We start from the raw sequence: 27016 nt of genomic DNA, 5'->3' as shown, positions 1-27016 counted from the left end.
AACAATGTATTACATTTCTGGAGGTCAGAAGTCCAAAATTGGCCTTACAAAGGCTGCATTTCTGGAGGCTCTAAAGGAAAATCTACTCCTTCCCTTTTCCCGCTTCTAGAGGCTTCTGCATCCCTTGACTCGTGGCAACCTCACACTGACCTGTTTCCATCATTACATTTCCTATTCTCACTCTGACCCCCTTATGATTGTATTAAGGCTATCCACATAATCCATGAAATTTCCCTGTTTCTGCCCTTAATTACATCAGCAAAATTCTTCATTCCATGCCAGGTAACATATCCGCTGGTTCTGGGGATTAGAACATGGGTGCCTTTGGGAGAGGGGGATGGGCAGGGGCAACAATTTTATCTACCAGGGCGCTCATACCTTCAAGAAGTGGCATCTAGGTTCATGAGTTCTAGCCCCGCGTCAGGCTCTGTGCGGACAGCTCAGAGCCTGGAGCCTGCTTCAGATTCTGTGTCTCCCTCTCTCTCTTTCTGCCCCTTCCCCACTCATACTCTGTCTCTGTCTCTCTCTCTCTCAAAGCGTAAACATTTAAAACAATTTAAAAAAAAAAAGTGGCATCTGGTCCACGCTTCTTGCATGTGGACTAGTTGTAGCGGGCTGCTTAACAACGAATAGAGTATGGTGGAAATGCTGACGTGACACGTACAAAACTACGTCACAAGAGATATTGCAGCTTCCTCCTGGCTCTCTCTTGGCTTCCGCACTTTGGGAGAAGCCAGCTAACATGCCGCAAAAACTGCAAGATCGCGTTTGTGGTTTTAAGCTGCTAAATCGTGGGGTAATTTATTATGCAGCAATAGATAACTACCACAATCCCTCAGGTCCCATCCTGTTCCGTGAGGTCTGCTTAAGTTCTAGCTATTGTCTCTACAGTCGGCCTACCTGAAGAAGGAAGGGGAGAGGGGAGGCATGCTCCCTTCTTAAATGGCACGCGATGGAAGTGGTATGAACCTCTTCCATTCACATCTGTCTACAAGATGGACAGGGCAGCCTAGGAGAAGCTTGGAGACATAGTATCTATTCCAGGCAGCCATGTGTCCAACGGGAAATTAGGAGTTCTGACTATGTGAGAAGAGGAAAACACATATGGGGGCACAATTAGCAACCTCTGTCACAATGGGGGATTATAAGGGTCAGGAGAAGCAAAGTTGAGCATAGATCCATTAACATTTTTCCTAACCAATCTCTTCATTGGCCACCGAATGATATTTACACACCCAGCACTGTGATCTCTCCAAAGAAATCATGCCAATTGTATGAGTCACAGGAAAACCCAACTAATAGAAAAAAAAAAAAAAACCCACAATGAATTGCGAAATTTTTTTTTTCTTACAAAGCTCTTTTCAGGGACACTGATAAAGAATTTACTGTGGAGATTTTGCCTGAAGGCTGTTAAATCTCCTAAATGTTGCTTTCTAAATGCTTCTATTCTGTGAGCATTCTCCCGTGTATTGTCAGAAAATACACAGCTGATGGAAAATGTCTTCTCTGTGCAAAAGTTTAGAGAGACAGCACTATGGCAGCAATCGCAAGGAACACAATCATGTTAACTGACCTATAATTTTCTTTTCACATGCTAACTATTCTTGGATAGTCTCATTAAGTGGATTTTTAAAAAAATTTTTTAAGTTTATTTTTGTGAAAGAGACAGAGCAAGTGGGGGAGGGGCAGAGAGAGGGAGAGAGAGAGAATCCCAAGCAGGCTCTGCACCATCAGCACAGAGCCCAATGTGGGGCTCAAACTCACAAACTGTGAGATCATGACCTAAGCCAAAACCGAGTCGGACACTTAACCGACTGGGCCATCCAGGCGCCCCTTAAAATTTAACAATATAGATAACCCCAATCACAAGCATTTAAAACTGCCTGTGTGCTTTAGTCAAACTACAAACTATCAGAAATAGATATTTCAAGAAATATGTTACAAAACCAAATAGAAATTATTTTTCAACAAGCATTAAATGGTTTTCTTGCACAGCATATGTTACTGTTTCCTTACATCAGTGTGAAAAATGAAAATTATAGTTGCACTATAATTCCAAGGCAACTTGCTTGTAATTGATCCCGGTGGTCATTACATGGCTGTCACTATAGAGTTCAGACTACACAGGCCAAGAGTTAGGGGATTACAAATATGATTTGATATATAGCTTTTCATTTCATTTTCACATAAAGTCCTCCATTTTACCCAGATATGTAGTCATCAGTTACCATGAAGTAAATAAAACACAGTGTACCTACAAAATTTCACCATAAAAGGTCTCAGTGTGTGTTCACATAATCCTTTTATGACGTCATGCACCGTCATGTTTTTTAAAAATGCACGTTATTTAAGGAATGGAAGACCCAAAGGCAAAGATGATGAGTGTGCCATAAAGTACTTCAACCCCACACTGTCAATGCTCAATACATTTTAAATAGCAAAAAGTGAAGTTGCAAATTCTAGAGTCTTACCCTATAAAGTGATAATGCTAATAATTTCGATATTCATCCCATCTCCTGTGAATTAAAGGTTTTCTTAGATGCCTGCCAAGTATCCTGTTAGTTGGGTTTCTTTCCCTGTGATTTTGATCTAGTACTTCTTTTAGTTTTTCATGGGAATTTGTGGCTGTGAGGGAACCAGAAGCCTCTGATCACTTAATTTGGAAAATGGATCAAAAGTGCATTTTCATTTTGTGTGGGTAGATATTTGGTTCTCTTAATATACCCGCCAAGCTGTATTCATAATCTTTTAGTAACTGAGATGATTTAACTGCAAACTTAGTAAGCCAGAAGGACAGGTAAGTGACTTCTTAAGTCAGTGGTTCTCAAACTTGAGTAAGCAGCAGAATCACAGGGAGGGCTTTGCTGAAACAGAACACCGGGCCCGGCCCCATCTCAGATTTTCTGAGTTAGTAGCCCTGGGGCGTGGCCTGTGCATTTTTATTCCTAACAACTTCCCAGGTGATATGGAGGCTGCTGGTCCTCAAACCACATTTTGAGACCCAATTCCTTAAATAAAAGTTGGGCATTTTTCCCCCTAAAGCTGGGCATTTAAATGATCCTGTCAATAATCTGCCATCAAGCCTTTATTGTACTGATTTATGCCTCCTGCAAACAAAACCTAGGCCAAACTGACAGTCTGTTCTATTGAGATTGCACAAGTTCCTAAAAAATCCCCAATTAAAAGACAAAAAACTCCAACTCTTAGAACAGCAATAACCTACTCAGTTTGAAAACATTATGAAAGTCTAAAGAAACGCTCTGGGTTCTGGAGTAAACTTCAGTCCCCGTGGTGGTCATCATTTGGTTACATTTGGAAACAGGCTTGTTCTAAAATAATCATTTTTGAGGCGATGACATTTACTCTTTTCACCCAAAGAAAACAGAAATAACAACACAGGAAGAACTGGGCAGCCTTAGGTCAATTCTTTTTGGAAAGCACATTTAATTTACTGTTGCACAATTCAAACAGAGGGGGTGGTTAGGAAGTCAGGAAGGCACTTAAGTCATTTCAACCAGGAATACCTAACAAAGAGAGGGATCTTGAAATCATGGATGGTCTAGGAATATCTGAGAGAGAAAGAAGGGATTCGTTATGTGACAACTTGTCAGGAGCATCCCAAGCTTCCCATTACTATCCACACACCCTGAGACTGAACATACATTCTCTCCAGATGAGCTGAGCACAAATAAATAACTTCTTTGGGCTGTGCTGATACCAAAATACTATTTAGATGTTCACCCTACGTGATGCCCAAACTGACTGCCATTTGCTGTCTTGCGAACGCAGCTACAGGTTCTCCCCGCATACAAAGAGTATTGGTCTTTTTTTTTTTTTAATCTTTATTTATTTTTGAGAGAGCGTGAACAGAGAAGGAACAGAGAGAGAGGGAGACACAGAATCCGAAGCAGGCTCCAGGCTCTGAGCTGTCAGCACAGAGACTGATGTGGGGCTGGAACTCACGAAATGTGAGTTCATGACCTCAGCCAAAGTCAAACACCTAACTGAACCACCCGGCGCCTTTTTAAAGCCTAGGAGTCTCTTTCCAGAAGCTCAAAGAGTCCTACTGATTTTTTCATCCTTTAAATATATGTTCTTCCTCCTTTGATATAGTGTCTTCATATAAACCATCTTATCTAAAGAAAAGGTCCAACTACTGCTTTAATGGACTCTTGTCTCAGTAGCCAAAGGGTATAGTTAGGTTCTAAACTTCTGGGATTCATTATCGACCCTCCCCTCCCCCATTTACCCCTCTACTGTACTACCATCCCTTTCAGTAAAGAGTAATCCATGGGTGAGACAAGGCTCAGTCATTTGCCCTACTCCTAATTCCAAGGCTTATTCTCAGTGTTAACACACGAATACAGAATACACATTTCAGCTACTTCTTAATGGATTCCTCTCCCTTATATGTGGATGCAAACGTGTGCAAAGTGAGCTAAGGAATAATAAACTAAGTGGAGCTTAAGTGCTACATTAGGAAATGTGACTGCTAACAAACATTGGAGAAGGGGCTCTAAGAGAGGACAGAATGAGGCTTTTTCATTGAGAAAGGTGATGTGGAATGACATCTGCTCTTGCAAAAGCTGGTCTCTCAGATCTCCCAACTTAACAAAAAAAGTAGTATCAACATCTCATGGAATCTTGACTGTATGTCTGATGCCACAGTAAATCCCAGCATCTCAGATTATCAATATTGAAAGACACCTTCCAGACTGGCTGGTCCAAACTATCATTTTTCAAACTAGAAAACTGAGCCCCGAAGGGAAGGAAGAGAGGCTTGCCTTAATTAAGGGTAAAACTTCCTCAGCTGCAACAATGAGGCCAGGACTTACATTTTCTGATCGTCAGACCACAGATCGTCTATAGCTCTTTCCTTTTTCTTGATGAATGGGGGGTGAGGGTGGTTGTTAATGTTTAGACCAATGTGAACACCAAGGAAGCAACTGCTAGGAGAAAAGAACCACTTGTACCCCTCCTGCTCAGAATGGCCCAGCATGCCCGTGGGGCCATCCCCACAGGCTCCCAGGATGAGAGAGCCCCTACAGATCCAGCAAATGGGCAGCAACTCCCTATGAATGATGCCAAGTGGGAGGGTCTGTATCCATCCCAAGTCTATGTGGGGTTGTTTGTTTGTTTTTAAATATGCTCCTTCCTCCTCAAATAAAACTACAAAATATAATGCAAATGTGTTTCTGTACATGTTCCTTTAGATTAAGCAAGCCTCATCATGGTTTCAGGTGACCCAATGAGAAAAATAAAATAAAATTGCACTTGTGGCCTCTCAGATTAAAGACTGAGTTAAAATGAGGTTGCCCAGCCCGTAGGAGAATAGGCCACACACGCTGATACAACTGGCCCATCATTCTAAATGTGGCACATATGCCCAGCAGACTCAGAGACCCATGGGAATGATTCCTTCACAAGACAGCCAAGAGGTAGATAAGTGCAATCAGCCCCATGGATGGATGTAGCACACAGAAGCACCAGATTGGGTGTAGGGGCGGGGGGGTGCCTTGGACAAGGGGCAGAGGGCCTGAAGGGTGGGGCCAGATCTCTGGCTCTCATCACAGCACTCTCCCTGGGAGGAAAAGCGTCCGGTCATGAAAGAAATTCCCAGTATGTAGCAAATGTCTACAGCAGTGAGAGTGTAGACGTAGCAGGTAAAGAGGTGATGCTGGTCTAAGGGTAACACGCGTCCTCCAATCGAACTTCTAGGGTGGGGTGCCAAGGAGACAAATGTGAAGGGTGATGATTATGAACTGGGGGACTCTGGCACATTCATCCAGGCCATGCATGACCCCTGAGTGGCCTTCCCATCCTCACTCCCAACAGAATTGCTGGCAAGGGCTCCCCTTGTGAGAGAACCATACTGGATTGAGGGGACAGCAAAAGACATAGGCAACTCCGATGGCTGCTCTTGCTTCTGATTTCTCCGTCAGCCTGAGGGAAGGCAAAGGAGATCAAAGTCCAGATGACACGACAAGGCTGCGGAGCCCAGCATTTGCTATCAGAGCTGCTGAGCGTCGGACCCAAGAACCGTCAACTCAAGGCAGAGTCAAGGCCCCTTCCTCTGGAACGAGAGGCTCAGCCCTGCCCTTCTCTTCGGGAGAAATGGCCGGAAAAGGAAAGCTGGCTTCTCAGTGAGGTAATGAACAGTACCTGCTCAGCTACGTGGGTCACCCTAAGGTTAAGCAGGAAGGATCCCTGAAGGAGGCATTCTGCGGACAAAGGCTGAGGAGCTCCACGTGTCTGGACACACCTCAAGTTTTAAATTACACACTCCCCCACATGCAGCACACTCACGCGCACACACGCACAGAGACCCACACCTCCACATACTGACATTCTTGTAACCCACCCCACTCCCAGCCCCCGATCCTGCCCCACGGATTTCGTTCCCTGTAAACATGACAGCAGATGTGTCCACAATTCTGGGACAGCCTGACAGTGAACTGAGGATGACTGCTTGTCATTAAGTGCCCCGGTAGGTGATGTTGGTGAAGGTGGATGTGGCCTCTTTATACAGTGGGTTGTTGGCCTGCGGAGAGAACAGAAATGTGTCTTACAGTGAATTCCTCAATTGTTCCCTGCCCTCAATGATTACATTTCGCCTGAAGAGTTTACCCAAGACACCTTTCTCCGGGCTACACCATCCATGAATCGCTTAATGCTCATTGTAACCCCATATTCGCTCCTGAGATGGGAGTGGGTAGGAAATAAGAGGAGAGAGAAAGTGGAATGCCATTGTGCTGCTGTTTCGAAGGGGTTGAATTCAACCCATTACTTTTTGGTGATCCCCAAACACCTCAGTACCACTTGTAGCCAGTATCTATTTCCTGCTTCTCTCCTGAACTCTCTCTTTTGCCCTTCTCCAATTTTTTTTTTCTTTTGTTGTGACTATGCTGGCGGATGCGGGCAGAGACGAGAAATGTAGCAGGTGGTAGCTGAAACAGAGAGGATAGCTTTCACTCAAAATAATTTTAATTTGTTCTCATCTCATCCTTCCAAGCGCTACCCACTGTCATGTTAGCAGGAAAAAATAAGACCCTCACTGGGTTGCCCAAATTATTTTCTAACAAAAAGTGATAAATCCCATAAGATCTGGCCGTCTTTAGGAGTCCCATTTCAAGAAATACAACACATTCTCATGTGCCGCTGAGATTCCAGATTTCTACACTGTACGAACAGAAACATCTCAAGTTTCTTGGGACCCTTGAGTACCAAGGCCTGAGGTGACCATCAAATGAGAACAAACTTTCAGCCTCCCGCTAGACATTCATGGACTCAAACAGCCATTTTGGAAGGTCCAGAAAAAAAAGTCAGAATGTGGAAGATGAGCCAAAGGAGAACAGAGCAAAATTAAGTATATAGAAAGTTCTCAATAGATGCTTGATTGAATGCAATCAGAATAAATTGCAGAGAGGATATGTTTTAAGAGGCTGGCCCAAAGAGTCATTTCTATCATAACTTGATTCTCTCCCACAATTGGGCAAGCTGTTGAACGTCTCTGTGCTCAGTTTTCTTATCTACAAACTGGCAATAATAACGTTCCCCACCCCCCATCATTTGTCCTGTCTTCCTCAATTAGAGAATATGTTTCCTTTTGATTATGTCAGTGTCCAGAGCAGAGCTGGGCCCTACCTGTACTCAGTCAGTTCTCACCTATGGGACCTATGGTCACTGTGTGGCAGTGAGAGACTCAGGTGGTTTTCAGGAATAATAAAGACAACAGGACCATCTCCCAATTTCCACAACAGAGACTAACTGGGAAATTATGGTGCTGGCTGAACCTGGCTCCCCTAAGTACCTACTATTTCCAGTTGAGGCTCTCAAACCAATGACTTAAGAAAATGCCCAGCCCCGACTCTTACTGTGTCCCATTTTGCTCTGGCTCGCTCTTCCTCAAATTTAGCAAACTCCTTCCGGTCATGGATGGTGATGAGGAGCTTCCAGATGAGCAGAGTAGCAAGGCCGATGAGCAAAATGGCCCCCATCACTGAGAGTAGGACCACCAGGATGTCAGGACCCTTGGGACACTCTGTCAGGAGAGAGCACAGAGCAGGGACGTTGTAAAGGCAACCTGACCAAGTAAGAAATTACTAGAAATCTCTCTGAGGGAAACAGGGCTTACAAAATAAATCAAAATTTTTAAAGGGGGGGGGGGGAGCACCAATATTTAAGACAGCAATAATCTGTCCTGAGTAGTTTAAATTAGAGGTCATAAGCAGGTCACCCCCGGTAGAATCTAACCTACTCAAGTGTTTATTAAAAAGTTGATTTTATGTTAACTCTACTGGATTTAAAACAAAAGCTTGATTAAATTTTTATTTTGTTGGCAGCATGGAATAATCAGGAGATTATCCCCCTAAAACTTCAGATTCTTCTTCTTCCCTTTAAAAACATGAATAAATAGAGGCGCCTGGGTGGCTCAGTCGGTTGAGCGTCTGACTTCGGCTCAGGTCATGATCTCACACTTTGTGGGTTCGAGCCCCGCATCAGGCTCTGTGCTGACTGCTTGCTCAGAGCCTGGAGCCTGCTTCAGATTCTGTGTCTCCTTCTCTCTCTGCCCCTCCCCTGCTCACGCTTTGTCTCACTCTGTTTCTCAAAAATAAATAAAAGTAAAAAAAAATTTTTTAAACATAAATAAAAAGGTCTGGAAACACTGCACCCACAGGGCAGCTCTGGTTAGATGTGAGTAGCTGCTGTCCCCTTTAGATGGGACACATTTTCTAGTTTGCCAGACTTGTCACCACCCTCTTTTCTCCACTAAACAGAGGCAACATGTTAACTTGTCATGGAGGCTGTGCTACTGTGGGTTCTGGAGCTAGACCGCCAGGGTTCGAATCCTGGCTGACAACTTACTTTGCTATGTGACCTTTGATAAACTATTTAACCTTTCTGGGTGTCTGTTTCCTATCTCTCCATGTTTAAAATGGAGAAAGTAATAGCACTGAATTCCAAAACTTATGAAGCATAGTTAAGTTAAATATATACTTTTAAAAATTGTTTTTAACGTTTATTTATTTTTGAGAGAGACAGAGCATGTATGGGGGAGGGGCAGAGAGACAGGGAGACACAGAATCCGAAGCAGGCTCCGGACTCCGAGCTGCCAGCACAGAGCCCAACGCGGGGCTCGATCTCACGAACTGTGAGATCATGACCTGAGCTGAAGTCGAACACCCACTGCGCCACCCAGGCACCCCAACTTATTTATTTTTTTAAGGATTATTTCTTTTTTAGAGAGAGAGAGAGAGAGTGCGCATGAGTGGGGGAGGAGCAGAGAGAGAGGGAGACACAGAATTTGAAGCAGGATCCAGGCTCTGAGCTGTCAGCACAGAGCCCAATAGGGGCTTGAACCCACGAACTGCAAGGTCGTGAGCTGAGCTGAAGTAGGACGCCTAACCAACTGAGCCACCCAGGCATCGGGCTCCATGCTGATCATGAAGCCTGCTTGGGACTCTCTCTCCCTCTCTCTCTGCCCCTCTCCCCAACTCGTGCATGCTCTCTCTCTCTCTCTCTCTCTCTCTCTCTCTCTCTCTCCCTCCCACAAAATAAATATTTAAAAAAAAAGAAACCTGTAAAAATAAACAAATAAGTTAAATATATTTAAAGAACTCAGAACACTGCCTAGCACAGACTCAGTGCTCAATAACTATCAGCTACCATTATTACTCGTGTTCTTGTTACACCTGTTTTCACTAATTTATTTACCTAGCTCCTTAGGCATTTGTATTTGTTTCTCTGGTTTGGATATGTACATCTCTGAGGGCTGGGAACCTAATGTCCTTGTTAGCACAGAGACCAGGAAGCCTGCCAACCCAGACAATATTTTGGGTTCCTTCCCAAAATATTTCGTCATCTTTAATCCTAACCCTATTGAAAGCCGACTTCCTGTTCAACCCTAGTCAACAACCAACACAGACAGAGGTGCATCACCCCTCTGAAGACCAAGCTGACTGTGCTCTGCAGAGCTCTGCTTCCCATAAACCACAGGTGTCTGATGGGTGACCTCACTCCAGTAACTTCTCAGGTGTTATGTAATTAGGTGTTTGAATATACGGGTATTGATGGGTCTGGAGAGGTGGTCATGCCTACTTTCCACACTGTCTCCCACCTTCTTCTCTAAACATACACCCTATGCTCACCACACATGACCCAAAAACAACCACCGATGCAGACCCAAGCTGGCTATTTCCCAAGCTACCAAATTATAACCTGTCTATAATTAAAGGAGCATCTGGAGAGAGGCTGTGAGGTTCCAGTGTCTGAGTTCCCAGGAGTGAAGGGCACCAGCTCTTCCGGGAACAACAATTATGAATTCTTGGGAAGAGAGGGCTGACCCTCAAACCTCAGAGTGAAATCTCTTCAATTCTGCATGTCAGTATGGGCAGGACAAGTAGAATGTCAAGAGGTCTTCAGGCAAAAACATCTATTAAGCATTTGTCCTGAAAGGAGTAGATGGCAGGATTCCCGGAAGAAGATGATGAGATCAGCTAGTCTCTAGAGAGCTCTCTCAGCCACGGTGATGAGGACCCATCGTGGAGACCCAAGGTCAGGAAAGACTGGGCAGGGCTGGCAGGTTTGACAAAAGCACAGGAAATCCAGTTAAACTTGAATTTCAGATAAACAATAATTTTTCAGCCTAAGTAGGTACTAAATGTTGAATGGGACATATTGTATTCGACGAGGCAACTCTATCTGGGAGTGATAAGGACCCAGCTCAGCGGAGCCCACTCCACATAGTAGGCTGAACACCACCCAGTCAAGGCCAAGCCCTTTGGCAGTGCTGTCTCTACTGCCTTGCAGTGGCCCAGCCCTTCAGGGAGACCATCCGCAAAGGCATGAGTTGGGGAAGAGAATGAGAATAATCCCCTCCTATGCTCTGGGACCTCAGATGACACATTCTGCACAAAGCCAGAACCCCTGAAAATAGTTGGGGGCGGTAGGTGAGAAGAGAGGTCAAATTCAGAATTCCAGGGCAACAAGATAGGGAATATGGGTCTGGGGTCCCATCTCCTCATGTGGAGGATGGAATCTACATCAGAAAAGCTACTCCACCCCCCACCCTGGGGGGTTATTTGTACCAGCTCAGGTTATCACCATCTTTCTGCCCCATAATTCCAAGTAGTGGATTCCATCTAAGAATATCAAGCCAAAAGATTTTGGTGTTACAGCAGAAGCACCTGCAAGGATTGTTATAGCAGAGATGAAGTAACGTTAAACCCCAAAGCAAGAACGTACTGCCCTTCAAAAATGAGAAAGCACAAAGGTGCAAATAGGGCGGGTGTGGAAAAATCCATGAAACGTGTTAACACAGGTGGGCGGGAAAGTGTGAGGGGTCATGGCCAAATAATCCACATGTGCTCCCCCACAGATACATACCCAGACTCTGCCCTCTCCCCTTCCCATGTCAGCTTTCCCTTGAGTCGCTAAATAAAATTAAGGTCATACCCTTTCCTTTACCTTCCTTCTCCCTTCTGAAGGGTGAGAGCCCTGGGAAAGGCAGGTGAACAATATCACGGTAGGGGGCGCCATGCTCTCCGGTACCCATGCAGCCAGCAACACCCTGGCTGACCCGGATGTAGTAGAGCTTCTTTCCACTGTCACCCGCTTCCTTCTCCAAGCAGCCAAAGTTCTCCGAGCAGGTTATCAACATGTATGCAAGCCTGCCTGTCAACTCGAATAATCAGTCCTAGTAACTCATTCAAAACCCGTTTACTAAGTATCTTCTCTGTAGATGACTGAGCCAAGTATGGAGATATAACGATAGATAAGACAGATGGTTCGTGTGTTCGTGGGGCACGTGATCTACTGAGGGAGATGGGTGATTAAAGAAGCAAGTTAATGGTGGAATGAAGGCCCATCTAAGGGAAACACAGCTGCTCTGGGACTCAAACAGGAGCACCCAACCGAATCAGAAGAAAGGATGATGGAGGAGGTCTGAGAAGGCTCACTAGGGGAAGTGATGTGTCCAAAGCAGAGGCACTCAAATATTGGGGCGTCTCACAACTGCCAGGAGCACTATTCAAGAACACAGAGGCTGGGGACACCTGGGTGGCTCAGTCGGTTAAGTGTCTGACTTTGGCTCAGGTCATGATCTCACAGTTCATGGGTTCGAGCCCTGCGTTGGGCTCAGAGCCTGGAGCCTGCTTCGGATTCTGTGTCTCCCTCTCCCTCTGCCCCTCCCATCTTTCTCTCGACTCGTGCTCCATCTTTCTCTCAAAAAATGAATGAACATTTAAAAATGTAATAAAAAATCAAATAAAAAGAACATAGAGGCTCATGGAAGCAGCATGGGGCTCAGGACTCTCGATTTTTTAGCAAGGGGAACATAGAAAAGTTGGAGACCCACTTTCCTAAAGCAGGGGCCAGCAAGCTATTGTCTGGGAGCCAAATGTGGCTTGCCACCTGTCTTTCTAAATATACTTAGGCTTGTGCATTAAATATAGACTATGGCTGCCTTCCTGTTACAATGGCAGAGTAGTCATGGCAGAGACCACAAGGCCCACAAAGCCTAAAATATTTATTTTGAGACAGAGAAAGCACGAGTGGGTGAGGGGCAGAGAGAGAGAGAGAGAGAGAGAGAGAGAGAGAGAGAATCCCAAGCAGGCTCCACACTGTCAGTGCGGAGCACAATGTGGGGCTCAAACCGATGAACCATGAGATCATGACCTGAGCTGAAATCAGGAGTCACACACCTAACCAACTGAGCCGCCCAGGTGCCGCCAAAGCCTAAAATATTTAACCCCTGGCCCTGAACAGAAAGTGTTTGCTGGACCCTGGTCTGAAGGAGGATTTGAAGAAATTTCTACAGCTGTAGGAATCAACTGACGAGCAACCAACTGACTTAGTCTCTGCCTTCAGACATTGTTCCTTCACTCATAGAAGCTCCTGTCTACCCCCCGCCTTGGCACAGCCCTTGTCCCTCAGCAGTATCACTATCAATTTACATGTCCCTCTCCCCCTGGCCTGTGAGTGCCACATCTGCTTGATTTATTGTTATATTCCCAGCACCTAGTCTACTGGCTGATATACAATAAGTACTCGAAAATATTTTCTAGTGATTCATCGCTTCGTCTGTTGTGTAAGAGAAAGGAAGGAGACGGGGGTGGTAAGGGGAAGAGAGCTAATCTACTACACTGGATGGCGACAAACCTGTGGTTGGTCTGTGTATGACGGATGAGCTCCTCCTGCTTCCAGAAGGCTGTGAGAGCAAGCACTATCTTTTCAGTGCTCAGAACACCTTGGCTTGGTGCCTCAAAGCCAGTACTGTGTCTCATGGTGACCCTGGTAAGGTCAACACCTCAAAGCATCAGGCCTTCCTCTGAAGCAGCGAACAGGTTGCCCTTGGCAACCACCTGACCTTAAGTGGAGCGGATGCTGAAGAGTCCCAGACTTTAAATTCCTCACTTCTTAATACTGTCACCTCAAAAAAATGCCAGGATGTATTTTGTCCCTTCGTGGGATCCATATCTACCTTCTTCCTTTCCTTACTCACCTTCTTTTTCTGCCTCCTCAATTAGCAAGTCACTTTCTCACAAAGATTGGTATTTAAATATCTCCCACCCCCAGATGACAGGCCCTAACTTACCACTTGTAAGGTAGTCTTAACTTGGCTGTTCTGTGTAAGAGGCGTAATGGGTGGAAATTGCTGCCTAACGTGGCTCTCCCTCTCCCTATAGGTGCAGTGTCAGGGGCCCTGGCGGTTCACGTACCTGGCTCCTCTACCACATAGAGAATGGACTTTCCACTGGAGTCTTCATAGTACTGGAATCTGACAACACAGTCATCTTCATTCTTGTACGTGCAGTTCACTGCATCCTTGCCAGTATCCTCTGAGGAAGGGGAAAATATGGGAGAGTGAAAAACAAGGCAATTCCTGGAAGACGGGGCCATCCCCAAACCCCAGTCATGGGACTTCTGAGAAAGTATGCAACAGGAAACCCTATGCCTGACATTAGGCAAGATGCCTAGACTTGAGATGGCTGTTGTGCCTGGCAATTGCCTCTAGATGACCCTCGCTGCTGAATTTTGTCCCTCCCAGACCCTTTTTGGTTCGTATTCCTTCCCTTGGAAGGGACATGACAGAACACATGACACAGTGTGATTCAAAGCCTGGCTCTACCACCTGTCAGCTGCGTAATATTGGGGAAGTTACTTGACCTCATTGGCTCTTTCTTCATCTATGAAAGGAAAAGGATAACCCACCTCACAACACTGGTAGAGAACTAAATGATGTCAAGTGAACAGTACCTAATAGAGAAGGGTGTTCCCTTCCCTCTCTTTCCTTTCCCTCCTGGCTCAACTATTCTCAATAGTTTGTTGGCAAAGCCCTTACATTTCTTCCGTTTCTGCGTCTGATCCAGTGTTCCTCTCCAGAGCCAGCCTCTCTTCTCTGACTCCCATCACTTTTTTGTAGGCTTCACCCCTTCTAATTCTGAAGCCTCTTATTCTGACAGGGAAACTATAGGTGCCCCTCTATCATTTGCACCACGTCCTATAGTGATGCAACCAGACAGGTAAAACTGACACACGATGATGTTAAGCAAATGCACCAAGATCACAACACAAGTACGTGATGGAACAGAACTAAAACAGGAGTCTCAGAGCACACCAGACTTGAACTCAATGATTGTTTCTCGGCCTTTTGGCTAAGATCAAGTGTAGTATCAGACTTGAACTCAATGAGCCGCCCGAAAACTAGTGGTATAAGAGTACAGTGGAAAGAGTAAGGATTTCCAGATTCATTCTAAGCTTAACTTGTTCGGGCAAGTTATGTAGCTTTCCTGAGATTCAGTTTCCTCATCTGCAAAATGAAGATAACAACAGTACCACAGTTCTACTCTACTAGGTGGCTGAGAAAAAGACAAGATCATGTGTATGAAAAGATACTTGCCTAACTTTTATAAGTTACACAATTCCATACAAACAAGCATTTATCTTTATGATTATCATGGCACGGGGGTGGGGGTAAGAGAAATACTTTCAACTAACCTGAGATTCCCCTCTGGTCTAGGTAATAAAAACATCTCACATCTCTCTCAGCAGTCTTGCCCGCCTGAGCTAATCACAGCATACCGATTCTCCTCAGGAGGAAAAGCCGTCTCTTCAAACTCAATCCCCAAATCATGCCCCTCACCCCCCCCCCCACCAGCCCCACTTCTGATATTAGCCAAAGGATCCAGAGAGCTGACCCTTTTCTGTAACACCCCAAGCCAGAAGCCGACTGACTGGCTGTGTCTCACTGTGGCTCTCACTGAAAACATGTTTCCTGCCTTCGTGAGAGACAGCTATCTCAGGAGAGATTGCCATCTCCCTAGACCAACCAATGCCTAGCTGACCCAGATAACATCAGATGTGCTGACAGCAACAAAGATTATCCCCTTTTTGGTCAAGGTGAAATTCAAACTACAGGGGCGCCTGGGTGGCGCAGTCGGTTAAGCGTCCGACTTCAGCCAGGTCACGATCTCACGGTCCGTGAGTTCGAGCCCTGCGTCAGGCTCTGGGCTGATGGCTCAGAGCCTGGAGCCTGTTTCCGATTCTGTGTCTCCCTCTCTCTCTGTCCCTCCCCCGTTCATGCTCTGTCTCTCTCTGTCCCAAAAATAAATAAACGTTGAAAAAAAAAAAAATTTAAAAAAAAAAAAAAAAAAAAAAAAAAAAGAAATTCAAACTACAATGACTGCAGGCAAGAGTTTTGCTCACCACTGTATTTTTATCTGTCTTATTCTAGGAAGGGCTCCAGAGAGCCAAAAAAGGCTACAGCATTATGATTTTAGCTAAAATCCATAAGGGTGAAGGTTTCCCTCCAAACCAGCAGAGCAGTATGCCTGGGCATTGCTGAACACTCTCAGTTAAGTAAACTCAGTAAATGGTTACTAGCCTCCTAAACTGACATCACCTAGCCTAGGTTTCTTCATCCGTAAAATGGGATGCATTGTCTTCCTCTCCCTGGGGAGGTCAAGTTAGGGTTGATTTCTACATACTTTAAAAGTTATCTGTAGGGTCTTGCTGAGTCTGTGGGTGCCGGGAAGCAGCAGAATGGGGAGGGACTGTGGAACAAATTAGCAGAGGGCACAAGAGGACTCAGGGAAGCTGGCCTTTATTAAGTGCCTAGTGTGCATCAGGTCTGTACAACATGCCTTTGAGGCAGGGATTACTCTTCCATTTTACTGATGAGACATAGACACGTTTTGGGATCAACTGAAAACTTCAGCAGCCGCGTATGTGCACAATTCTAAGACATGCTGAGCTTACTGAGCTCCTTCACAGGCTCAATCTCATCACGACAGTAACGGCTGCAGGTATTTTCTTTATGTAGGTCTCCTCGGTCAAATTTCTTACACTCCACACACTTCCTAAAAGAGAGACGACACAGAGATTAAGACAAGGGAGGAGAGGGACGCCTGGGTGGCTCAGTCAGTTAAGCATCCGACTTCGGCTCAGGTCATGATCTCGCCGTCTTCGAGTTCGAGCCCTGTGAGTTTGAGCCCTGCGTCAGGCTCTGCGCTGACAGCTCAGAGTCTGGAGTCTGTTTGAGATTCTATGTGTCCCTCTCTCTGCCCCTCCCCAATTGCACTCTGTCTCTCTCTCTCTCTCTCAAAAATAAAGAAACAAAAAAGACGAGAGAGGAGCAAACCTACGTGTGTGTCAGTCCAGCTCTGACATCCACACACCAGAAAGCTGCCCCACCTTGGAAAACAAACACCGAAACAAAAACCCCTGTAAGACAATTCTGGGGGACCCAGAGGGTCGGGTCTGGAGTTCAGGGGTGGGAGTTCCTCCTCACCCAGAGGCAGAGCCTGGCAGGCAGAAGGCCCCAGTCCCCTCATTAAACTTCTTCATGTCCCATCCGAGAGTGTGACAGGAGGTAAGGCGTGTGCCACTTCGAGGAGCCTTAAAGGCAGAACCGGTCATGTAATCTGGGGACCCAGCACAAAAGAAGATGTCAGGCCCCTTGTTCAAAAATCCCTAAGCATTACAAGACAGTGCCAGCAGAGCGGTAAACCAAGCATGGGGCCCTTCTAAGCACAGGGCTCTGTACAAATGCACAGGTTGCATGCCTATGAGCCCAGCCCTGCTGAAAGTGGCAAGAGAAATGGCAGGAGCTTCCCCTGACCCCAGATGAGTGGAGTTTGTACTAGCGAACATCTCCTGTTTCACAGAATCCTTCATAACTCCAGCCCAACTCTCCCACACGATCGGAACATGAGAACGTTCCCCAGAAGTTCCCTGGTTTAGCCTTCCTCCCAACTCAGGGATTCAGGATGCCATCCCAGGAGAGGGGTTTCTCCAACTGGAGTCCAGCGGGTGCTACTTTGGCCCCTGCATGGTTGGCTCTCCCTCCCTCTTTGCCCAAACTTTTCCGTGGGAAGAGGAAAGCTAGCCTCTTAGCTGCAGCGGACGCCTCCTCCTGAAGCTTTGGTGAGTAAGAACCTGGAGGGTTGGGGATTCTAGCCTGGGGGACCCCCTCCCTCCTTCTAGCACCCGACTGGCTCCAACTCACTTCTCTGCCCACTCACTTCTTAAAGGTGCAGGCGTCAGGGCAGGTGGGGCACTTCTCACAGGTGTCCCCGTAGGAGCCGGGCTGGATGCACTTGCAGCTGCCGCACTTACACTCGCCCCGGCCGCTGCACAGCAGCCCGTTGCTGGACATGCAGGTGTCGGTGCGCGTGGTACAGTTGCAGTAGAAGCCGGTCCAGTCGGAGTCACACAGACAGTCCCCACAGCTGCACTGGCCGTGACCTGAAAGCACACAGCCCGAGGGGGCGGGCAGCAGGTGAGGGGCCCCAACCCGTGGCTCAGCCTGCTCTCCAGCTTTACCCTCATCCACCCTCCTCCCACGGCCACTCATTAACACCCCACGGAAGCGTCACCACCTTCTATCCTTCTAGCCTCATGCTGCTAGCTCTGCCTTGACGCCCTTTCGTCCTGTGATCGCTACCAAACTCCCACTTACCTTTCGAAGCTCAACTCAAAAGTTCCTTCCCCTCCATAACTTTTTCTGACCTCCCCGGAGCAAATTGTCTACTACGTGTTCTCCCAGCACTTACATATGCCTCTATTTTAACCCTCATGACCAGCCCATTTGCTTGCCTATCTGTTTCTCTTTCTAGATTTTGAGCTCCACAGTGAGAGAGGACATATCAATTTGTCCGTCGGCAGGGATTAGCGTAACGTCTGAAATACAGTAGGCATGCAATTAATGTTTCTTTATCCATTTATGCAACAAATATTTATTGAGCTCACACTGGGCACTGGAGATTCGGCAGTGAATGAGACAGGAAAGGTCCCTATTACCGTGGAGCTTGTGTCCTAGTTAAGTTCCTGGGTAGGGTGCCTGGTGGCTCAGTTGGTTAAGCATCTGACTCTTGATTTCAGCTCAGGTCATGATCTCACGGTTTGGTTAGTGAGGTCAAGCCCTGCATCAGGCTCTGGGCTGACAGCCTGGAGCCTGCTTGGGATTCTCTCTCTCCCTCTCTCTCTCTCTCACACACAAAATAAGTAAATAAACATTAAAAAAGAAAAAAAAATCCTGGGAACCACACACACATTCACCAGCATGTGCCCTGTGTTGTATCATCACAGTACTGCAGAGAGCCATCAGCCCTAGTAGGAAAGACCTACTCACTTTACTGCATGAATGTAGGAATGGGAAAGAGAGATTGGGGTAGGGGGTAGATTGGTTAAATGCAGGTGTTAACTCTCAGTGCTACATCCCCCTAATCACTTAACAAGGCTTGAAAACTTGGCTCTCCCAAACTCAGAAGAAAGGGTGACTCATTCTCAAGGATTCCGAATCAGGAAGAAGTGGATGAATAATAAAAATCTGACTGTTAATCAGAGGAAAGGCAGGGAGCCAAGGGGAAGTAACCTCAACGGGTCTCAAAATCATGTCACTGTGTGAGCGGATGGGCCCCAAGATGGTGGAGGAGAGCGAGGTGCATAGGCTCAAACAGACACTAGCTGGCATCTTCTGCTCCCCAGGGACCCCAGTGGGTCTGACTAGAGGCCCTTGGTCAATGAGTCTCTCTGCCAGTGATCCTAGCACCATCCTCTATTCAAGACTCAGACACACCTTTGCTGCCTTGGAAAGAGATGTCTGCTTCTTTCTGGATGGCAAACATAAGGTCAGCTGCCCCAGCTCCAAATATCTGGAGAGTAGAGCCCGCTCCACCCGGAGGCAAAGGGAATGGTCTTGTGTAACCTTTGTCCACCAGTCATTGGCCCAGGTCTGAGGGCAAGACAGCTCCTGTCAGCTGAAGATAATTCCAAGGAAGGGGCAGCTGTGAGCCATTATCAGCAGCCCTAACAGCAGCTGGAGGGGCCCCACAGTGTCTACTACAAGCAGCTTTCAGTGATGGCTCCCGAACAGGGAAAGGCAGACGCCACAGAGGTCTGGCAGCACCCGGAGGCCTCCGCCTCCTCAGAAACCCTTGTCCCATAGTGTTTCCTTTGTGAGGCCAAACAAAGTAACCTTTGAGAAGATGGTCTGCCAGGCCAGCCACGGAGCGAGGCTGGAAGTAGAGTGGCGGGCCGGAGCCGGCAGGCCGAGCCCGAGCCCTGGCAGGGTCAGCCCTCAGAAGGAAGCTACAGTGCGGTAATGTCACAGGACTGGCATCCCTCCAGCAAAAGGGTGGCTGAGCCTGGGTTCACAGCAAAGTCAGAGGAGGAGGGTGAGAAATGAAGAGAGAGTGTAAGAAAGAGGAGGGAAATAGAAAAGAAGGCAGCAGGGGAGGGGTGGAGATGAGGGAGGGGGAGGGGTAAGGGAGGAGCAAGTATTTTAGGTCAGAGGGAATGACCTCTCCCTATAGAGCGTGACTCCCAGGCCGATGTCAGCCCCACTCCTCCCTGCCTTATGAGCCGACCCTTTGTCTGACATCCTACTTCCTCCATGAAGCCACCCAGGCCTCCTCTGTTCACACTGGGTCTCTCTCCAGGAGACTCCTATAACATTCCCTAGGGACAACTCACTTCTTTTCTTTAATTTTTTAAAAATGTTTTATTTATTTTTGAGAGACAGAGTGAGAGTGGGTGGAGGGGCAGAGAGAGGGGAAGACACAGAATCGGAAGCAGGCTCCAGGCTCTGAGCTGTCAACACAGAGCCCAACGCGGGGCTCAAACTCACAAACCACGAGATCATGACCTGAGCCGAAGTTGGACGCTTAACCAACTGAGCCACCGAGGCGCCCCAAGGACGCCTCACTTCTAAGATCTGGCACGTTCTGCCTCATGTTGTGAATTATCCTCAGGTAAGTTAATTAAGGGCAAAACTGTCTTATTCATGCCTCCCTATCCCACAACACTACAGCACAGAACCTGGCTCAGGGGTGTCTGATCAATCTATGCTCATGGATGTCCCTCGGGGAGAAGGATGAGTCCCTCGGGGAGTCCCTCGGGGAGAAGGATGCACTCCCTGATGTTTCCGAAGGAAGTGCTGATAACAGATGACCACAAAAGACCATGCCTCCAGCGGGGAGGGGGAAGGCCAGAGGCTGGGGAAATGGCTAAGTCATAGCATGCCCCCCTCGTGAGCCACTGCTTGCAGCAAAGAACAGACCAGGCCAGCAGCCCAGGGAAGAGACAATGGTGAACTGGTCTACAAACTGAGTGGTCAGGAATCACGCATGCCCCCTGTTCACCCGTGTGGACTGAGCGCCTGGCACAGAACAGGTGCTCAATAAGTGTGTGTCCCTGAGCATCCGTCACTGGGGAGTGTGACGGCAGCACCACAGGATCCAGACCTGCAGCCAGTAGGCACACAACACCCGGGCTGGCAGTGGGGGAGGGAGGCCTCTGAGCTGCTGCCTGGGGTTCCCTCCTGAATTGGGTGGAGCGCATTGCTGACGAGCTGTGCTTGCACCAGTGAGAGGCAGGAAGCAGGCTGCTGAACCCGATGGCTTTGTTTCGCAGCATCGGTGGGGCCAGCAGCTGAAGGAAACACACTCTGCCCGCGGTCCCTCCCACCCTGCCTCATACCAGACCAGGAACCAGGAGGCTTGGAGGACAAGTGGCCCTCCCTCTGTCCCTGGTGCCCCCAAGGGGCTATCTGTAGGCCTCACGTAGGACAACCCTCTTCCCCTCAGCCCCACCCTACTCCCCGTGGTCTCCCACATCAAACTTACCATTCCTTTTGGTACTCTGAATATGATGTAAGTACTATTCACTAGTAAAATGAGCTGAAATGCCTCCCTCACCCTCTAATTCAAACTGCTGTTGGGGGGTCCGTGCCTGATCTCTTTCTCCCCTAATCTCCCTGCTACCATTTTTTTCCAATCTCTGTCAAATTTTGCTGACATGAATAAAGGAAACAATGTTGTAGATAATAAAAAGAAGTCTTTTTTATGTGACTTGGGCATGTTTTAGAATGACATAGATTTATGGGGCACCTGGGTGGCTCAGTCAGTTAAGCCTCCGACTTCAGCTCAGGTCATGATCTTAAGGTTTGTGAGTTCGAGCCCCATGTCGGGCTCTGTGCTGACAGCTTAGAACCTGGAGCCCACTTCGGATTCTGTGTCTCCCTCTCTCTCTCTCTCTCTGCCCCTCCCTCACTCATGCTCTGTCTCTGTCTCTCTCTCTCTCTCTCTCTCTCTCTCTCTCAAGAATAAATAAACATTAAAAAAAATTTTTTAAGTTTTTTTAGAATCAAATTGTTTTTTTAACATTTCTTATTGAGAGACAGAGACAGAGCATGGGCACAGGAGGAGCAAAGAGAGAGGGAGACACAGAATCTGAAGCAGGCTCCAGGCTCTGAGCAGTCAGCACAGAGCCTGACGCAGGGCTGAAACTCACAAACTGCAAGATCATGACCCGAGCTGAAGTAGGATGCTTAACCAACTGAGCCACCAGGTGCCCCCTTTTTAATTTTTTTTTAAAAGAATGACATAGATTTACCTTTCTAATCAAGTTTTCATATACATATATATATATATACATATATATATATACATATATATATATATATATAAATTTTAAAGTTTATTTATTTGAGAGAGAGAGCGAGTTCAAGCAGGAGAGGGGCAGAGAGAGAGGGAGAGAGAATCCTAAGCAAGCTCCACAGTGTCAGGGAGGAGCCCATCGTGGGGCTTAAACTCACAAACCCTGAGATTGTGACCTGAGCCGAAATCAAGAGTCAGTTAACCATCTGAACCACACTGGCAGCCCTTTCTAATCAAGCTTTCTTAAAGGCAGATGTTAAAGTGAACATCTGGTTGGATTAGTTCGGCTCCTTTAAGCCCCATTGCAAAGGAAGCCAATCTCCGCCATAGATTTGATCACCAAAGAAGCCAATTATAATCTGTGTTAATTAACCACACAATACACCCATAAACCAATCCTAAACAACTTGCAAATGTCTTTGATCTCTCTGTCACAAGAGGAATCAAGCCTCAGAGACCATAATCCAGTGAAAACCTATCCCCAGTGCCCCAGGAACTACTCAGGCTGCCTAGTTGCCTCTGCAAGTATTGTCAGCACATACAGACGACATTCACATTAGTTCCACTTGGTCTAGCTGGGGAAGTAGCCTAGGAGCAGTCTTTAGGGCAAGGAAAGACCAGGTTGAGATTTTCCGTGGGCCTCAAGACTTTACTGAATTTTGTAATGAGAAGGACAAAAAGTATCCTGCAGGTAGAAGGAGCCAAAATCGTAACCCCCAGTTTGCAGGCTGGGCCTCTCAATGGCAATCCTTTCCCATGTCTGTGCTGTCCAGCATGCCACGAGCCACGTGGAGCTCCTGAGCAACAGAGGAAATGAATTTTTCATTTTTCATTTATTTTTTAAATTTTTTTAAGTTCATTTGAGAGAGAGGAAAAAAAAAAAAACCTCCAATGGGGGAGGGGCAGAGAGAGAGAGAGAATCCCAAGCGGGCTCTATGCAGTCAACACCCTGGCAGTGTAGTCAGAGCTTTAACCTACTGAGCCACCCAAGCGCCCCTCATTTTTCATTTAACTTAAATTTATTTAAATTTTATTTAAGTTATAATTCAATGTGACTAATTTACAAATAAATAGCCACACGGGGCTACTATATCTGACAGCACAGATCTAGAATCCAAAACGTTATAGTGCCAATAGCGATAACAAAATAGTGCCAGCATGTAAAAAGAGCTTATGATTTTCCACTCATTGTTCCGAGTGTATTGGCTGTTAAACGTGCTCCATTGCCTTGCTTTTTTACTATTTTCCAAGTCTTGTCATGAAAAGACAAATTCATGTAAAATAATTACTACCAACTTTACTACGCATTCTGATACCATGCAGTTTCCGAATCTGTAACTACTAAAAATCTAATTACCAGCAGCCAGAGATTTTTTTTTTTAACCTAAAAAGGGAGTTGTTCCGCATCCTTGAAATGATCAAGAGCCAGTGATTTAAAGTATTAGCAGGATGGCAGGTGGAAGAAAAGAAAATAACGGTCTTCACCTTCAGGCTCCCCCACTCGTTCCCATGCTCCAGGAGAGCAGAGGCTCCCTTCCGCTGTGTACCCCAGGAGCAAGGACGCGGGGAGCAGAGCGGAATTACAGAGAACCTCCTTCCTGTCTTCTGCCGTTGGAGTGGAAGGACCATCCACTCGGCTCTGCCTGCTGGGCCTTCCTGTGCCCACCTAAGCCCCGGCCTAAGTTTCCAGAGGCTGTGGATGTGCGAGCGAGCGTGCGCGGGTACAGGGGCGGGAGGGTGTGCAGTTTCACTCACCTGAGCACATCTCCCCCTTATAGCGGACGCAGGAGAAGTCATCACACTCGCAGTACTTGCCCGTGATCTTGCCAAAGTCACTGCTGTGGCAGACGCACTGGCCACACAGGCACTCGCCCCGCTGGCTGCAGGCGGGCTGGCCCTCCCGGGGGCTGCACTCTTCCTGCTGCGAGGGGCGGTAGTCCTCTTCGGAGCACTCGCACTGGGACCCCAGCCACCCGGGCCCGCAGCGGCACACCCCACACTCAAAGGTCCCGTTGCCATTGTTGCAGCGGCGGCTGTAAGGCTCAGCATGGGCCTGGCACGCACAGTCACAGTCGAAGGTGACCTGAACGGTGAGGCTGTCTTTGAAGCCTACAGGCTTGATGGTGAAGGACTTCTCCCTCTCCTGCGGGCAGCCTCGCACCTTGGCCTCAATGCTGAAGCTCACCTGGGTGGAAAGGAAGACCGCATTCAAACACAGGCGCACCCTGTTATCACTCCAGCCCTGGAGGGAAAGAAGCCCCGCCCTGCCCCGCCCTGCCCCGCCCTGCCCTGCCCGGGAATATCCAAACTGGGTGTCTCATCCCCCAGCAACCTGGAGTTCCTCAGCCTCCAAATGACCAAGGTCTGCAAAGCAAAAAGAAAAGCCTGGGGACAGTTGTCCAGTTGTATCTGGTTGGGTGCACAGACATAATTTACAGTCAGGAGAGAGGTTGGTTTTGGTTTTTTTTATATATATATCTATTTTTTGGGAGACTGCAAGTGGGGGAAGGGCAGAGAGAAGGACAGAGGATCTGAAGCAGGCTCTGCGCTGACAGACTGACAGCAGTGAGCCTGAGGTGGGGCTCGAACTCACGAACTACAAGATTATGACCTGAGCTGAAGTTGGATGCTCAACCAACTGAGCCACCCAGGTGCCCCTGGATATGTGTGTGTGTGTGTGTGTGTGTGTGTGTGTTTTAATTCCACCTGTGAAATAAGCCAGCTCAAGCAGAACAGAACCTGTGATCTTATAAAAATTCTTCTCTGGCCAATGAAGCCAGCTGGACTGATTATACACAAGGTCAGTCAGCCAGACACACAAAGCACTATATGGCACCACACGATGCCACACAGTGACCAAAGGCTCAGGATCTACTGTTTAATTTCCATATAGTACATCATCACTTGTGCAGTCAAACACCTTTCCGGCCAATATTTCTTAGACAGGATATGTGCACATGTTCTAGAATATAGATAGGTGTACGGACAGATGGATGGACCTAGATACAGAAATGATAGAGATACAGGTGATACCGGTGATAGAGATATAGCTATCCCCCTTTCTGCTTCCCTCCCTCTTCACCAACCCCTCCCCCCATCGGCAGAAGCAGAAGAGAACCAGTAAGGAAAGAAAGCCATAGAGGCCACAGAGGGACCTGAGAGGCAAAATGAACATTTGCGTTCTGGAAGTCTATGACAGTGGGTATTTGGTATTTTTGCCTGTTCCATTTGCTGTTGAATCTCCAGCAGCGAATGATGCCTGGCACAAAGTTGGCGCTCAGCAACTATCGGTAGATGTGACTGCCATTTCACATTGTAGAGGAAAGACAGGTATTACCTTAGGGGAGGCTGGAGACTGGGCCAAAGGTAAGAAATATTTTCATTTGCAATCAGCTGTGCATAAACAAACAGAGGTAAGCTAAACGCAAGTTTTTTAAAGATCTCCACGTAGCGGAGAAGTTTAGACAACAGGAGTCAGAGGAAAAGGTTGGCAGCTCCGTTATATCCAACTTGTAATGACCTTCGGGAAGAAGGTGCAGGGGAGGAATGGAAGGGTGCCCACAGACGCTCAGGGGCAAAGGCCAGGGCCAGAGCTGAAGCTTCAGCCCCTGCCCAGCCCAGCCCACCTCACCGTGTCTCCAATCTTGAGTCCGACACAAGACTTGAGCCCAGGGATGACCTCGTTGTTGAGACAGGTGGCGTTGAAGGATAGAGACAGCTCCTCGGGGAGGTCCCGCACTTCCAGCTCTACTTTAGAGCGGATTTTCTGAGCAGAAAGGGGGCAAAAGAAGGTTAAGGAGATGAGCCGAGAGGAAGTAGACAGGAACCAATTCCACCCCAAGTAAAATACCAGGTGGCCATGGACTCACCGCGGCAGTGCTGGGTGCTGGGGTTTGCTTAGAAGCTGCCAGAGGAGAGCATCCTTAGGAGCCTATTTCTTACAATATTTCCTGCCCAAGGTCTGCTCCTCTCTCTCTCTCTGTGCCCCCTGGTGTCTAGTTGAATCTGGGTAAAATCTAAACCAGCCACACCCTCCTGCAAGCCTCAGAGACATGCAAAAAGGGAGGGCTAGCACTGGTCACCTTGGATAGTAGCTTTTTTTACCTAATTTTTAACCAACCTCATCTTCCCCTTGGCTCAGCTCCCTCTTCTCTCTATTGTTGGAGCCCTATCCCTCACCCTGTCCTTCCTCATCACCACCCCCAACCTCTCTTTCCTTTCCACCTTCTCTAAGCTCTTCCACCCACTGCTCCTGACACTCCCTGGCAATTCTTTCTGAGCCATTTCCCTCTCAGAAGGCTGCATTCCTCCCAGTGCTGGCCACCAGCCAGCCTCTAGAAGAATAAGAGGAAGGCAGTGAAGGCTGCATCGTGGACTCACATCCAGGACTCCAAAATCTGCGTTCCCTCCTGGGGAATGCCGAGTGAGGTGGATTCTTAGCAGACCCAACCCCAGTGCGAGACACTTACCCCATAAGCATCAACAATGAGCTGAAGGACGTTGCTGGAATTGGCAGACAGAACCCCCACTGTCGTCCCTGGGATGAGCTCGCTATAGTTCTAGAAGGTAAGACAGAGAGATGTACAAGGCTGACTAAATGAAGAGGGTGATCTCAAAAGCCCTCCCCAAATCAGAATGAGGGTCTTGAAACGAAGATTGAGGGAAGGATGGGATATTTTACTTGTCACTTCCAGGAACAAACCTAGCAGTTTTGCAGCCCTGAGAAAAATTATAAAGAACTTCTCACACCCCTCTCCCCCAATAAATTACTCCCCTCCAGCACCACAAACACCAACACACCCATCCCGTGAGGTTCAAGGTTGGAGGAGAGAGACCATAAAAAGGAACCATTTGCCCCTGGGAATAGGCTGGAGGAGGGGCTTTCCTGGTTGGGAAGCATGGCCCGTGCTAGTGTGCCTGGGTTCCCAGAGACGGCTCCACCCAATACAGACCCCACTCCCGAAATCCCTGAAGGCACAGTCACCTGGTAGAGACTGACTACATTTTCCGTTACAGCAAAGATCAAATTGATGTTTTTCTGGGATAGCTTCTCGGTCATCAGCCCCAGAGAGGGATAA

General features: G+C 47.4%; 1 protein-coding gene and 1 pseudogene across 1 annotated transcript; one reads left to right on the top strand and one right to left on the bottom strand.

Moving 5' to 3' along the window:
• Nucleotides 1-3424: 3424 nt before the first annotated feature.
• LOC145715186 (integrin beta-3-like) lies at nt 3425-27016 on the bottom strand. The gene is made up of 9 exons (XM_081794869.1): nt 26923-27016; nt 26408-26497; nt 25570-25704; nt 23694-24123; nt 17523-17745; nt 16258-16358; nt 13719-13838; nt 7875-8041; nt 3425-6541 (listed from the first exon to the last, which is right to left on the bottom strand). The coding sequence occupies exons 1-9, from the start codon at nt 26995-26997 to the stop codon at nt 6476-6478; spliced, it is 1407 nt and encodes a 468-aa protein (XP_081650995.1). The 5' UTR covers nt 26998-27016; the 3' UTR covers nt 3425-6475.
• LOC145715191 (U2 spliceosomal RNA) lies at nt 14635-14789 on the top strand (annotated as a pseudogene).

Source organism: Panthera onca (assembly GCF_046562875.1).
Source record: "Panthera onca isolate mPanOnc1 chromosome E1 unlocalized genomic scaffold, mPanOnc1 haplotype 2 h2.Chr16_ul_7, whole genome shotgun sequence".
Lineage (NCBI taxonomy): Eukaryota > Metazoa > Chordata > Mammalia > Carnivora > Felidae > Panthera > Panthera onca.
The sequence above is the reverse complement of the archived record's forward strand: the minus strand, read 5'-3'. Positions and strand labels throughout refer to the sequence as shown.

Coding starts and splice junctions, on each gene's coding strand:
- LOC145715186 (XM_081794869.1), bottom strand. CDS start 26,997: ATGACCGAGAAGCTATCCCAGAAAAACATCAATTTGATCTTTGCTGTA. Junction 26,498..26,922: donor ATGTAGTCAGTCTCTACCAG/GTGACTGTGCCT, acceptor CTTACCTTCTAG/AACTATAGCGAGCTCATCCC. Junction 25,705..26,407: donor TCATTGTTGATGCTTATGGG/GTAAGTGTCTCG, acceptor CTTTCTGCTCAG/AAAATCCGCTCTAAAGTAGA.